The sequence below is a fragment of the Zingiber officinale genome, chromosome 5B (genome assembly GCF_018446385.1).
Source record: "Zingiber officinale cultivar Zhangliang chromosome 5B, Zo_v1.1, whole genome shotgun sequence".
NCBI lineage: Eukaryota > Viridiplantae > Streptophyta > Magnoliopsida > Zingiberales > Zingiberaceae > Zingiber > Zingiber officinale.
The window spans coordinates 48,438,373-48,455,072 of record NC_055995.1 but is presented as its reverse complement, the minus strand read 5'-3'; the positions used below and the strand labels follow the sequence as shown (position 1 = coordinate 48,455,072).

Genomic DNA, 16,700 nt, shown 5'->3' with positions numbered 1-16,700 from the left:
AATAGAAAATTGTCTTTAGTATTTAATGCAACATGTTGGAGATTTAGTTTTTCTATAATTCTTTCTATACCAATTGCCATGTATGCTAGTTTTATTGTTGGAGTTTAGCTCTTTTATAGAAGAAATTCTTTCAGTACCAATTACCATGTTAAGTTATCTTAACTATTGGTACTAAATGAATTAAAAGGATGTCTAATTAGGAGGTTAACTAGATGTATATGGACACATGTGGTGACAGTACGGGTTGGGTGCCCCGGGATGAGCTCCGGTGAGGACACCTCCAAAATTGATTGGAATTATATGCTATGACAGATACTGTAACTCGTGGGCTTTGGCCCTATGACTGCACTTTCACCTAGGAGGTACCTCTAAGGTCATGGTATAGACTGATATATTGGCTCTAAAATGTGGTCAGCACAGTGTCACATATACACCTTAGTTGACTATAGAAACCTTTCTTTTTATAAATTGCAATTTATTATGTAATTAGATTTAATATCTTGCTATAAAATTGTTGAATGATTATAGATAATGAATGACATATCCTTGTAACGTTATGTAATTGCTGGGTTGTAGACTCATGATGTCTACTTACAGGTGAGGGAGACATATCACAGGATGGGATGGAGGGAACGTAGATGGGTAGTCGAGGAGACCTGATGGATACACTGTACCATCTAGAAGGCTCAGGTGTGCTCTGTAGTTTTTGGTCTGTTGGAATAAAGTTGTTACTGGTGTACATGGTCACACAGGTGTTTCACTTGTTTTCGTATTTTCGGACAATGATGTTTTCTTTATGAGTATAGTATTTTACTGAGATGGATTTGTTCAATGTCTTTTGTACGCTGGTCTTAAAAAAAATTGTCTAAGTTTAGGGATGTTTCAATTAAACTCCAGTAATGATCATTCGTTAACATCTTTATGCAATTATGCTACCAACTAACTTACTTTAACTGACATAGTTTTATTAATGCATCGGCTATCACACCATCTTTAGTCTTCTTAAAAAATATCTTCGCATGCTATAATAATTAAAATACTAATATGTCATTAAGGATTATAAAATAATGACTTATCTATAGTCGACCCTACCTTCAATATTTTGGTCTTCACTTTCTTAAGTTCATCACATTTTATTTCTATATATGATGAACTTCTCTTGTCTTTGATGGTGCCGGAGCGTCTGGTTCTACCGCTTGTACAATCTGTTTGCCATTTTTTTTAATATAATATGATTTTATACTTATCTGAGTTCTCTTTCTTTTGGGGCCTAGTACAAAATTGGTTCGTAATTTAGGCAGATTAGGGTCTATGTCTTCTTTATCCATGGTAGTGGATGCTCGTTCCTCTACTGAGACCTTGCTTTGTATTACTTTTTGGAGCTCTTTAATTTTATTTTCGGCATCGGCTATGATTTTATTTTTTACAATTAAAATTCTATAATCCACGACAACATTGCTAGTGTCAGCCTTGTTGCCACTCCTATCCCGTTCCTCGCGCAATTCACTTATTTGTAGATCTTTTTTCTTTAAGTATAGACTCCATGACAACAATTATAATATCCTGTGCTGCTAAGCGACTATCCTTTTCATTTATAATTGTTGCCAGGTTGTTATTAGCATTCTCTAAACTTTTAGTAGCTTTATGTAATTGTTCATTTAAACTTTCAATTTTTTTCCCTTTTCCTTGCACTGACTACAATCTACCGTATCTACACACTATAGTATACCTTCTTTGCCTTGATGAGGAGATCCTTGCCCAACCAACTCAAGAGCTTCAGTTGGCGGAGCTCAGTTTGGTAGTAAATCCAATTCTTACTCTGTCGGCATTAAATCGATAAAAAGTTTATCTGTAGTTACATTGTCTATTAACTTTTTGACTGTGTCAACATGATAGTTAGACCAACTCCACCGTAGTATTCTAGGAAATTGTTCAGGATGGTCTAGATCAATGATGTTGATGTGCTCACACACCCATACCTACAATATGATTATAAAAATAAATCATATTTATAACCAATATCGTGAGATATATATAATTGAACTTATAGCTAAAATATTTGGAAATTCCTTGAGCAAGGGGGCCTTGGGCGTTGAATCAAAAACTAGTGGCTTTATGTAAGCTCCAAGCCAATGACTTCTAATTGAGGAGTCATGAAACTGTATACTGCATTGCACCAATTAAACATAGCTAAGTTGTCAAAATCATCTACATAGTCAATGAGGGAGAGCACAGGTACTCTAAGAACACTACTACTACCATAAAATAAAACTGTTGTAAAAAAATACAAGATATAAAGCTGATAGTATAGCTTATCATTTGATCTCGACTTCATTATCAATTTCTCCAAATGTTTGGCAGAACAATCAAAATCTTGGAAAAACTCCATGTAAAGTGTGCTGGAGGCCTCATTTAAATCGAGACGAACTATCTCTCCATTGTTGGGTAAGCCTAGAATTAGTGCAACATCTACCTTTGTAAATTTTAGTTTCTTCCCATGAAAGATATAGTTTTGTTCCGCTTGATCCTAATGATCAAACATATTCTGGACCTGAGCTCTTACAAAAGAACTATTAGGGAGGTCGAGGATCCATAAAAAAGGTGTGCCACGAATCTTCTGTTCTTGGTCTATACTTGGTTTTACAGAAGAAATAAATTTTCTGAAGTGACAAATGGTACTTTTTCAGTTCATTCTTTTAGTTCTTCCTCTGTTGACTTAACTTGGATAACTTGGTCGAGCAACACTTCCACTTGTCAACGCTCCTTTTGTAGCCATTCCAAACTTAGCTACCATATGATCACACACAGAAAAATAACTCTTAGATTTCGTAATAACGACTATATTTTAACATGCCCTTAACATTAGCACAAACCCTAGGTGAAACCGTTAGAGAAACAACCACTACATTAGCAATGGAGCTACGTATGAAATAGACGGTTGGATGTCGGTGATGCTAGAGTCATGCCTTAAACGGAGCTACGTAGGATGCCTTCAAGAAAAAGATGACGGTCGAAGAAGGAGAGTGTGTGTAACGCCCACCCTCCCACTGCTTAAGGAGGGACGGAGTTACTTACTTACAGTCATACGTGCATGCATACATATAAAATCATAGCAGCGGAAACAATTATTTATTTGTTTTTCTTTTCTACACTAATCATCATGCTTATCATATTGAACATGTAGACATACTAATTCATGCATACAACTTAATTAATATCAACTACTTGAAACATGATTCATGATGTCATAAGCATACTAGCATGAAACATGGAGAACATAAGTGCATAACTATTCATACTAGTTCAAGTACTATCAAAGCATAAAGACAACACATGGTTCATATGCAAACTTAGAACATAAAAGCATAAAACAGTTTTCTTTCACTGTGCCACTGTCACACACACTCTTGCCCTTCCTACTGCTTCTCTTAGTTTAGCCATTCCTTTCCTTTTTCTGTTGGTGCGGGAAGCATCCGACGATCGAACCTTAGTTTTGATAATGGCAAAGGAATTCAAAGTTAAGTTTATTTGTTATCTAATGTGTATGACTGAGTATTTCAGGAAAGTCTTAGCTGCGGTTAGGCAAGGTGAAAACCCTAGGGGATGGTAACCCTGGGTCATAGGGGATGGTAACCCTAGGTGAAGAAAAGTCCTAGCTGCGGTTAGGCAAAAGGAAAACCCTAGGGGGCGGTAACCCTAGGTCATAGGGGGTGGTAACCCTATGCGAGAAGTCTTGGCGGGTCGGCGCTTCGGGCAAAAATCCTAGGGGGTGGTAACTCTAGGTTAAAATCCTGGTGTCGCGAACCGGGTAGAAGTCTAGATGGGTCGAGGACCGGACATCCAGCATGAAGACCGGAAGCATCGGACGCTGAGCAAAAATCCAGTCGATCTGGAGGATCGCACTGGCAAATGGTAAAATCTCCTGAGTGGAGTATGTGAGGACGCGTTCCCCGTAGAGGGAGCAGTAGGCGTCGGGTGGACCTAGGGTTTCCGGTCGGAAACTGGAAGTCAGACCCGGTCAGTCCGATGACTGACAACTATATTTATCGTGTTATCCTGTTGTGTTCTAACTTTGTTTTGCAGGTAATTAACAGTTTTATGCAGGGTTAGAATTGACCAGGATCGATCGACCGAACCTTGGAATCGGTCGACCGAACCTCCAAGCTACCAGATCAGATCTCCAGAAGCTGGACCGAGCTCGACTAGAGATCGGTCGACCGGACCTCGGGATCGGTCGACCGAACCTAGATAGGTATCGACTGGATCAAGCCGAGGTGTGCAGGTCAGAAGAGCGACGGAACGCAGGGATAAAGTTTGACCAGATCGAAGCGGTGCGACGGATGGACGGATCATATGAGGTGGAGGTTATCTGATCGGTCGACCGAACGTGGGGATCGGTCGACCGATCCGCTTCGGGTCAAATCTGATCCCGAGACTTAGGGATCTGGATCAGACTTCACAGAGCTATAAAAGGAGGCCTCGAGGTGCAGCTCAGATCATCGAATTCCGAACAGAAAGTGCTGTGCTCTTGTGTGCTCTATACGCTTCAACAACGCTCTGCTGCTACAACGAATTGAAACTCCAAAGCTCGTCTTCTTTCTTGTTCGTTGGTATAACTTTCTTATTTGCACTTAACTGTAATTGCTTCTAGTTTGTAATAATTCCGGATTTATAGTTGTTGCCCACCGAAAGCGGTCAAGGACCGCGGGCCTTCGAGTAGGAGTCGAGATAGGCTTCGAACGAAGTAAAACACCTACGTCTTTTGTGTTTGCATTTACTTTCCGCTGCGTTTCTACTCTGTGTTTAAATTGTTAAAATAACCACGAGCGCTATTCACCCCCCCCCCCCTTCTAGCGCTTTCGATCCATCATTTTCTGCAGTACAAGGAAACATAAAAACTATAAGCCCATAGGCTTAGTAAGTCCCTTTCCTACTCACAAAAATCATGAATCATGCATGAACATAAAGTGATAACATGTTCATTTGGTAAATCATAACATAACATGTGAGAGCATAAGCATAAATTCATATCATATCATGTGAGAGTATAAACTTAAAGTAGTAACATGATCATATAAGCATCATAGTCATATTTTCAAGAGCATCTTAAGTAAGCATAAAGGAAACCATATAACATGAACTTGTAGATGCAAGATGTTCTTTTGAAAACATGTATCATGAAATGAGTATATGCAAGATGTTCTTTTGAAAACATATATTATATACATACTTAAATATAATCTCAACATGAGGGCCTGGCTTGTACCATATACATACATAAATGCGCACATCCTAAATAGATCCAAGGTAACAAATCTTGAACCTACTAGGAACTAGGCCCGTTTCATAGACCATCGACCTAGGGGCAACTTAGGAGCCCATCCCTTTTACTAGGCCCCTTTCATAGACCATCGATCTAGGGGCGCTTGTGGAGCCCACCCTTGGTACAAGTCATACAAAGTAAAATAGAATGTCATATCATAACATATTATGTTCTTGTCATATCATAACATTTCATGTTCTTGTCATATCATGAATAGTGCTCTTGATCCCAACTTAAGGGAAGCATCTCTTAGACTTTTCATCTTACATAAGCCTTGCATAAACATAGCATGATGGCACCAAGTGTACATAACATATAGTATATCATAAAAACATAACATGATAACATGAAGTGCACATTAAATAGCATCTCATAAAAAAACATAACATGATAACATGAAGTGCACATTATATAGCATCTCATAAAAAAACATAACATGATAACATGAAGTGCACATATCAATTAACATGGTGACATAAAAATTCATATCATATCATAAGAGTCAACATCATGCATGATTAAGGTTTTTGAAACTTCTTACAAGTCCTAAATCATGCTTGGCCGAAACATATAAACATACATCATAGATTTTCAAACAACATGGAGACATGAAATCAACTACCTAAGTCCTCATAATCATTAATCATAACATGTAAGACCTTAGGAACCCTAGGTAGCTTCTTTAACCTCATTCTTCTTATCTTGGCCGAAACATGAAGGCATGTTTTAAATTTTTCTTTAATCAATTTAAAGCATGAAACTTTTGCAACCTACATAGCATAGCAAGTGAGTCCTTTGGTAACCATAAGTGAGGTTCTAACTCTAATATTCAACCTTGGCCGAAACCTCAAGGTGGTATTTCTAGGTTTTTCATGCAACATAAGCCATGGAAATTTAACCTAACATTGCATAGGAAATCATACAACATGAGGAAGCATAAAACAAGTATAGTTTAGGTCTACAACTTTCTCTAAGCCTCTAATTCAACCTTGGCCGAAACCTAAAGGTAAGGTTTCTTGGTTTTCATGCAACTTAAGACATGGAAATTCAATCTAACATTGTATAGAAAATCATACATCATGAGGAAGTATAAACAAAAGTATAATTTAGGTCTACAACTTTCTCTAAGCCTCTAATTCAACCTTGGCCGAACCCTAAAGGTAAGGTTTCTAGGTTTTTCATGCAACTTAAGACATGAAAATTCAATCTAACATTGTATAAAAAATCATACATCATGAGGAAGCATAAACAAGTATAGTTTAGGTCTACAACTTTCTCTAAGCCTCTAATTCAACCTTGGCCGAACCCTAAAGGTAAGGTTTCTAGGTTTTTCATGCAACTTAAGACATGGAAATTCAATCTAACATTGTATAGAAAATCATACATCATGAGGAAGCATAAACAAGTATGGTTAAATTTCAAAACCTTGCCTTAGACCTTGTGTTCATCCTTGGCCGAAACCTAAGGTAAGATTCTAGGTTTTGTTTATACATCATGTAGCATGAAAACTTAACTAACAACATATAATAGATCATGTATCATGAAGGAGCATAAACAACATGTTTAGATTTCAAAACCTTGCTCTAAACCTTATGTTCATCCTTGGCCGAAACCTAAGGTAAGATTCTAGGTTTTGTTTATACAACATGTAGCATGAAAACTTAACTAACAACATGTAATAGATCATGTATCATGAAGGAGCATAAATAAATATGTTTAGATTTCAAAATCTTGCTCTAAACCTTATGTTCATCCTTGGCCGAAACCTAAGGTAAGATTCTAGGTTTTGTTTATACAACATGTAGCATGAAAACTTAACTAATCAACATGTAATAGATCATGTATCATGAAGGAGCATAACAAACATGTTTTCCTTTCAAAAACTTATCATGGCCGAACCCTAAGTCTCTTTTCAAAACATTTTAAGCATAGAAAATGTAGGAGACTACTTGTACTGCAGGTGAGGGGGAATACTTACATCTCTCGCTTAATTCTCGAAGAGAAGTAACCTTGCTTGTGAAACTTTTCCTAGAGAGAAAATCTTTTTGCTTGGTTCGGCAATGGCGAGGAAGAAGGAGCTTGGTTTCGGTGGAGAGGAGGAGGGAGGAGGAAGGAAAGAAAATTTCTTTCCTTTTCTCCTTTTATTCCAAATGAAAGGAAGAAGAAAAAATGAATTTTTCCTTCCCTTTTCTTTTACTCATCCTAAATGAAGGGATAAAGTAAAAACTCTCTTTTCATTGTAAGAAGAAGGAGGAAACTTGGACTTCTCCTTCTTAGTGAAGAGAACCTTCACTTTCCTTACATTTAACCATAATTTCCCTCTTTTCATATCAGCACACCCCTGCTGGGGCTACTGGTTATAACATGGAACCACTTACTAAGAGATCCAAGGTTCAATCCTTGGTCATGTCTCTTTTTGGTTCTTTTTATTTTATTATTTTAAAGAAGAATCCACATGAAACCTATTTAATCATGCATAAATTCATGTAAAATTTCTAGGGATCCTATGGGTGTTACAGTGCGAGCTTTTGCTTTGAATGAAACATGGGCTTGATATATCACATATTTTTATTATGCAATTATATTTTTATTTAATTTGTGATTTTAGTGTTAGCACATTGAAATAAAAAAATTAATTTGGATATTTAATATTACATTCTTTAATATTATAAAAATCTTTTGAAACCTATCATGCCCATGTTGGGCCTGATATGGTCTCATATCAGGCCCACGTTGGGCCTAATATGGTCTAATATCAGGCCCACATTGGACCTGATATCGTTTTATATCAGGCCTAGGTTGGGCCTGATATGGTCTCATATCAGTCCCACATTGGGCCTGATATGATACCATATCAGGCCCAATATGGCGTTGAAATTTTTTTAGACCATGCAACCACCCCTAGAGAGTTGTACATCAGTAATGGATTGCACTGTTGGAGTCCTTGCAATATCATATTCTAACCAGACTTTGGATGGGTCCAATCAGAGGTGTCTAGATCCATCAGTGGATTTTGACCAAAAATCACTGATGGTCCTACACTACTTGGATTTACTTGAAATCAGATTCCCTATAAAGGTTTGAGAGGGGAGATGATATATATGGTGACAAGACTTAGTTATACACTTTGGATAAGAAATTCTTGCTCCGTGCCATTTGACACAAAACATGTGAAGCTTATTTGTATTCAATGAACAACAACCGAGAGAGGAGAAGCTTTAATATTAGTTAATATATACATTTATATATATGTATATATATATATTAATATTCTTATTTTATCTAAAGTTTTTGTAGTTATTCAAAATTACAATTTCTTTAGCTCATTGTATCGATTTATTTTATTCTACATATTACTCCTTTTTTTTTAGGGTATTTGATTTTCTTCAAATTCTCGTTCTGTAGGAAGCTTTGAGAGAGGTGGAGCTATGGATTTTAATGCACACCTTTTAAGTTACGAGAACCAACACCCGTCATTTTATTTTTAAGTCAAAAACTTAGGCAGAGATTAAAGCTATGTTCCAATATTATTAGTTATATTTTACTCCCCATGCTGTTGACTTTAAACCCATGATAGCACATTTTTAGGTTATAAAAGGGAAAGATAGTATCAAATCTTTTGAAACCTATCAGGCCCACGTTGGGCCTGATATGGTCTCATATCAGGCCCATGTTGGGCTTGATATGATATCATATCAGTCCCAATATGAGGTTGAAATTTTTTCAGACCATGCAACCACCCTTAGAGAGTTGTACATCAGTGATGGATAGCACCGTTAGAGTCCTTGCAATACCAGAATCTAACCAGACTTTGAATGAGTCCAATCAGAGGTGTCTAGGTCCATCAGTGGGTTTTGACTAAAATCCATTGATGATCCTACGCTACTTGGATTTACTTGAAATCAGGTTCCCTATGAAAGTTTGAAAGGGTAGATGATATATATGGTGACAAGACTTATTTATATACCTTGTATAAGAAGTTCTTGCTTCGTGTCATTTGGCATGGAACAATGCACCTTATTTGTATTCAATGAACGACAACTGGTGTCCAATTTTATTTTTCTTTCAAGCATAACAACAATCATTTTGTCTAAGTTTTAACTTAGTTATTGTTTAAAACATATTTACATAACTTTGAAATTAACAACCCCTACTTGTTGAATTGAAATGCAGAGACAAAAACAACGTTGGAACTGATTATCCCCATTCCTGTGTAGTGCCACATAGGTTTCAGGATCCCTAACTCTTAACTCACGCAGATATAGTGGAAGATCTCTATATGCTTGGTCATAATCTCCAACGACTTTCTTCATCGCTTTCTCTCGAGCTATGTATGCTTTTCTGTATGATATGGTCACTTCAAACCTAGCTTTTTATATCTGATATAATCATACTTGGCTTGTACTATTCATTAGGAAGAAATTGCTCTTCAACAAAAGACACTACAAAGGCAGAAGATGATGCTTGATGATCAACACTTTCCCTAATGGTGCCACATTGGTGTTCCTTTATATATTTCGTAACAATGAACTCTACATCCCCCCTCCCCCCAACTACTTTCCATGTACATGGTTGATTGAAGCAGATGACTTTTACTTTATTTTTTCGAGTGTCAACTTGGTTATATCTCATATGTTTAACCATGACATGTTTCACAAGTGCATTCTTGAACTCTTGTCGAGATGAAAAAATCTGTCCAACATAAAATTCATGCTCATTTGTTGCCTCTTCAATCAACCTTTGGAGCAATCGAGAATTTAGAATATATGTATCATTAGCTATTAGTAACTCCTCCTCTAAGTCACTATACTGCTCTGGAGAAATTTCATATTATTCAATCTGCATATCATCAGCTAAGAATTCTTGTACATCTGTATTACATTGTAATTCCTCTCCAATTCGGGTATAATACCCTTCCTCCTCACTCCAAGTAGGCTCAAAGTAATCACCAAGTGTTGTACAAGGATTCAGAACCTCATCTTCTTGAATACTTGCTTCTTCATTTAGATTAAATGTGAAATTACTGTTTCTATTTCTATTTGTGTTAGACACCCCACTATACTCCAAAGACGATGGAATATTTGTTATGGATAATCCTCCTACATGAGCTCCATGTCCAATGCTAGAATTTGTATCAAGCGTATTTTATATTTCAGAGAGAATTTCTTCAGTTATATAATCGTTCCTGATAAATAAATTACAAACTAATTTAGTTAATTTGCAACTACATAATCAAGTGATGTTGTACATACAAATTTATCAAAGACGAAGTATATTATGTACCTATTAGATTTTCATAATTTACCATTGGTTGTGATACAATTCGACTGATATGAGCCTATGATTTTTGTAATTTTGCATAATTCCAACCACTAGGAAGGGTTAAGCAAGGAAAAACTGTTTATGATGTAAATGCAAAGTTTTAACCAAACATAACGTTGGACCTGATATGATCCCATATCAAGCCCATGATCGTCCTGATATGGTATGATATCAGACCCATCGTGGGTCTGATATGGTATGATATTAGGCCCATCGTGTGCCTGATATGGTATGATATTAGGCCCATCGTGGACCTGATATCATCTAATATCAGGCCCACATTGAATCAGAAAATTCTTGTAAACTAGGAGCACCACTGAGAAAATGAGAGGCCTAAATAAAAAATGGTTAGCACAATTTAATTCTTTACAACCATAGAACCTAACAACACGTTAAATGAGTGTAATCAAATAATTTTGGGTCGATAAGTGCTTTTTGGTATAAACACATTGATGGAGCAACGATAATTAGATTTATGCAAACTCCCAATCACTATGTAGGGTTGAGCGAGATAGAAGGTAGATATGATATCAAACCAAACTTTTGATCAAGGCAGAAAGTGGGTATGATATGATCTCATATCAGGCCCAACGTCTTGATACCTACCATACTAAACTAAAATGTAGGAGCAAGGTCTAGCTGAAACCTAGCATTATAGTGAAGTACCTTGCAAATTGATTATGTATTGGAGTAGATCATATTGCATGTATTGGAGTAGATTATATTACAGGTGTTGTTGAATATTTATTCCACAAATATCCAATGAAACCATAAACACGATTTTTGTCATCTCCCTTTGTAACAAAACTATAACTTTTTTTTTTACATCAGTACCCTATTTTACAGTAATAAATCTATACATAAATTACTAAATCTTTAACTGTATTCTTCTACTAATTTCACTCTTGCTAGAAGTTTATTCTTCAACATTGACGCCCTTAAATGTTATCCTTTGGACTCCTTTTGAAACTCTTACGGATCACTAAATCTTAATTGGTCTTTTGCAATCCCACCAATCAGCACGACAAGGAATGACAAGCGAAGGAGGTTCATATTTATTTCGTATTTATAAAACTAGGTAGAGAGATGGAGAGAGAGGCGTTGAAAGGACGTGCATCCGAATCATATAATAATTTTTAATTCAATTTGTAGCTTGGATGCTTTAGAAGATGATGATTGAAAACAAGAGGTTGGCAGGGGTAAACTAGAAATTTAATTTTTGGTCTCTACATTTTTTAGTATAAATTAAACTATCTTACGCTTTTTTGATAAATATAATATATAAATTATGCCTTTTAGTAAATTGTCGAAATAAAAAAGAGCAATTCATTTTTTTAATGTGAAATAAGTTGAGAAAATTTTTTTACCGTGAATTTTTTTCGTCCTCATATAAATAAACAGAACTAATTGAAGAAACAAACTATTTTATTAAGTGATTACATACACATTCAAGTTACTTCGTACTGTTTCCGTCATTTTCGAAAATAGAAGTAGTTTTCTTTTTTTCCGCAACGAAAACAAATGCTCTGTGTTTAATTCTATAAATTGCTTTGCTGGAATCATCTACTCTCTGCAGTTTCCTCCCTTTTCTGCAATCTAATTTCCGGCTGGGGCGAAGCGTTGCGCGCGAAACCCTTGCCTCTTTCTTCACCACCATGTACCTCCGTCGTCGGCTTCCTCTTAGCTCCGTCTCCGCCTCCGCCAAGACTCACATCCCCGCCCCAGCCGCCCCCGTGCAGGCCTCCGACGCCCTCCCTCTCCCGATCCGCTATACCAACCTCCTTTTCACCGCTCTCTTCGCCGCCTCCCTCGTCTTCCTTATGCGCCGGTGGCGCGAGGAGCTCCGCCTCTCTTCCCCGCTCCACGGCGTTGGCCTCGCCGAGATCGTCGCCATCGTCGGTCTCGTCGCGTCCCTCATCTACCTCTTCAGCTTCTTTGGCATCGCTTTCGTCCAGTCCATCGTATCCTCGAACGACGAGGAGGACGATTTCCTCCTCTCTAACTCCGCGGAGGCCCCTTCATCCCCAGTTCCTGTGCCTTGCACGCTCCTCTGCTCCGCCTCCTCCCTTGAGGAAATGCCGGATCCCAACCCTGACGACGAGGAGCTCATTTCCTCCGTCATCACGGGAAAGACACCATCCTACGTTCTTGAGACCAAGCTGGGCGATTGTCGGAGAGCAGCAGGGATCAGGCGAGAGGCGCTTCGGCGGACTACCGGGAAGGACCTTGAGGGGCTTCCTCTTGACGGATTCGATTACGGGTCCATATTCGGACAGTGCTGCGAGCTCCCTGTAGGGTACGTGCAGCTTCCGGTGGGGATCGCCGGGCCACTGGTGCTGGATGGGACGAGGTACTATGTGCCCATGGCCACCACCGAGGGGTGCCTAGTGGCGAGCACCAACAGGGGTTGTAAGGCCATCGCAGAGTCTGGAGGAGCTACCGGAATCGTGCTGAGGGATGGTATGACGCGAGCTCCAATAGTGAGGCTACCGTCGGCCAGCCGTGCTGCAGAGCTCAAAGCCTTTTTGGAGGCGCCCAACAATTTCGAAACGATATCCCTCGTGTTTAACAAGTAATCCTTCTTTTTCTCCTTCAACTCTTCATTTGCAAATAGGGATCTATGAGAATCGTAGGCATGGTTTGCTGTTCGTTAAAACGTTAGTTTCTTAATTCTTTCTTTTATTAATTGACTCCCATCATTCTGCTGAAAACTATTTCTAACTTGTCTGATTTTGCCCCAAGTTATGATGTTTGTTACAACTCTCAATTGTATTCTGAGATCCATATTCCCTGTCTGTTTCTTCTTTAGTGATTATCAATCTACGTTCTTGACATCATTTATCCGTTGCTTCTTTGTAGTTAATAAAATGTCATTTTTGATTTGTAGTCTCTTTCATCTGAACATTGAAATTAAACTCAAGAAAAAACAAGATTAAAGGTTATAATTTTCCAATATAGTCCACAATTACTCCTGAAATGTAAATAATTGTGTGATTTTCACTTTTTTGAATAACAATCTGATTTATTTTCAACGTGCATGAACATCTACAGATCAAGCAGATTTGCCAAGCTTCAGGATATCAAATGTGCACTGGCTGGGAGGAACCTTTATATGAGATTCAGTTGCAGCACAGGAGATGCCATGGGTATGAATATGGTCTCCAAGGGCATGCAAAATGTGTTGGACTATCTTCTTGGAGACTTCCCAGGAATGGAAGTAATTGCAATTTCCGGTGAGCTTCTTTGTCCTACTTGATCCATCCCTCTGCCAGTGTATTCACACACTAGACATTAGGACGCTCCTATTCGATGATCCCTTAACCAAAACACCAGATAGATTTGGTCATCAAAACAATTTCTTATAGCTTGATTTAGGAGAACTTTCCATTTCAAAAGACCCTATCAGTTTCAGTTTTTAGAATGATAATTCAGCTGTACATGAGACTTCTTATGTTTCTTTCAATAATTATGTCACTTTGAATTCATTATGTATGATGTAATTTTCATATTCTCTGTTCCATGCTAGATAAGAAAATTATCTTCACCTATCAGAGTTTAACCTTTGCACTGATTTTTTTGACACCATAGTTAAATTTTGCCTAATGTATTGAAAATTTCTCCAATTCCAAATGGTAGGGACTTATAGCTTGTTGTATTCATGGGATGATGTTATTACTTTTCCATTGAAAAATTCAGAGTCAGTTGTTTGATTAATTCGTGTTAGTTCTATATATTATAATAGAAGAAACTTATTGGATCACATGGACTAGATGCAATGTTGCAATTCAATCCTTTTTGGAGTACACCCATAATTGAGGGATGGATGTAAACACATAAATCACGTGGTGCAAAGTTGACTAGGACAAGTCAGCTTTGCTTTTCCTGACCATCACAAACAACACATAAAATCCCATCCTTTTAATAGCATGGTGTGTTTGAGTTTTGTTCTCTCTCTCTCTCTAGGTAATTACTGCTCGGACAAGAAACCAGCTGCTGTAAATTGGATCGAAGGCCGGGGTAAATCTGTGGTTTGTGAGGCAATTATCAAAGAGGAGGTGGTAAAGAAGGTTCTTAAGACCAATGTACCAGCGTTGGTTGAACTTAACATGATTAAGAACCTTGCTGGGTCTGCAGTTGCTGGAGCTCTTGGAGGGTTTAACGCTCATGCCAGCAATATTGTCTCTGCTGTATTCATTGCCACTGGCCAAGATCCTGCTCAAAATATTGAGAGTTCACACTGCATCACCATGATGGAAGCTGTGAATGATGGAAAGGATCTCCATGTATCCGTGACTATGCCATCCATTGAGGTAATCCTCGTCTTTCAATTAGTTCATCAGTTAAACTCATTTTACCTTTTTATTCCTGAATTGATCCACATACTCTTAACTTAGTAAATGCTCCCAGTACGTTGTGTGTGATAAGTTGAAATTCATAGATGTATAGAGATTTTTCATGAGGATGGTGAAAATATCACATAGAATCAAGATTCAGTAGTATTCTGTTATGTGATGGTTTATTTTTCTTGTGCTACAATTGGTTCTTAAATTGGCTCAATATTTCTAGCAATAACAGTTGGTCTGATGCTTCACCACTTGACTCGATTTCACTTGGCTTCCACTTCATCATAAGATTGATGGCTTCAATTAGGATTCATACGTAACATGAGACTATTCTGCTACACCTTTATTACTCTCATCCTTATCACGGTGGTCCAAGGAGTTCGTCTTTTTAACAAGGTCACTAAAAAAAAATTTCATCTGAATCAAAATCATTATTTGTCCAACAGTTTTATTTTTAGATCTGAGTTTATCCATGAATGCATGTTGAATAACCTCAATTGGATCTATTCTACACATCATGAGCTTTTAGTCCGAACCAGCCTTCTCACTTGTCTCATCTTATTCTACAAAAAAGTTGGTCTCTTTCCTTTTCCAGGTGATAGACGGGTGTCATCTTATGCCAGGCAACGAAAGCAATGAAAAATAATTGAACTTAGCTGCAATTGGTCACAACTGAGTTCTTGTTGCTGTTGTGTTGTGCGTATTGCAGGTGGGCACTGTGGGTGGTGGGACTCAGCTGGCTTCTCAAGCTGCTTGTTTGGACCTTCTGTGCGTGAAGGGTGCAAGCCTGGAGACCCCTGGGGCCAATGCCAGGCTGCTGGCCACCATTGTGGCTGGTGCTGTTCTAGCTGGAGAACTGTCTCTTCTCTCTGCTCTCGCGGCAGGTCAACTCGTAAGGAGCCACATGAAATACAACCGATCCAGCAAAGAGCTCATGAAAGTTGCCCTCTAACATAATCCCATGTTCAATTGTCACAAATCTTCCCATTCCCCAAGTGAAGGACAAAAGCTTCAAGCAGAGTTGGCCAAAGAACATGTGACCGATTGAAGCTAGAGGAGGCGAAGTGAGGACCAGCAAAAGTTACCTAAATTTATCTTCTGCAAGTTTATCCTCGTTATGTAGTGACATAATTGTGATGTGAGTCATGTTGACATTTTTAGCATCTATATGTAGTTAGTACAATCTAAAATCGGTACAGTTTGCTGTTTTTGAGTTTCATCAGAGCTTTGTGGTGTGGTGAAGACTACTAATTTGGAAGCCAGATAGGATCCAATTTTGGTTCCTTCAAGTTAAATCACGAGCAGCATGCCAAGCTTTAGGATCCTTTAGAGGTGAACACAAGAATACTAACTTGACCTGGCAACATGAGACTTTTAGAGCTGGGAATTTGGTTCTTTCATTGAGGACGAAGGACGAAATATATGTTCTTTGTGTTGATTCATGATGGTCTAAGAAGTATCACATACGATCGAATATAAATTTTGATATTGGTAAAATATTAAAAATTAAGTCTATTTAAGGTTTGCTCGGTTAATCAAGTTTACAAGGAAGTCCTAGTTGAGGCTAGACAAGGAAGTCCTAATTGAGATAAGGTAAAGAAGTCATGAAAAGAGAGATTGGGCAGAAAGTCTTAGTAGATCGAGAACATCGGATAAAAAGTTTTGAGGGTCGAGGACACTAGGTAGTAAATCTATACGGGTCAAGGACTAGA

General features: G+C 38.0%; 1 protein-coding gene across 1 annotated transcript; it reads left to right on the top strand.

Moving 5' to 3' along the window:
• Positions 1-597: 597 nt before the first annotated feature.
• Positions 598-16,210, top strand: LOC121984392 (3-hydroxy-3-methylglutaryl-coenzyme A reductase 3-like). The gene is made up of 5 exons (XM_042537306.1): positions 598-690; positions 12,222-13,217; positions 13,697-13,878; positions 14,609-14,955; positions 15,698-16,210. The coding sequence occupies exons 2-5, from the start codon at positions 12,301-12,303 to the stop codon at positions 15,938-15,940; spliced, it is 1,689 nt and encodes a 562-aa protein (XP_042393240.1). The 5' UTR covers positions 598-690; positions 12,222-12,300; the 3' UTR covers positions 15,941-16,210.
• The last annotated feature ends 490 nt before the right edge of the window (positions 16,211-16,700 follow it).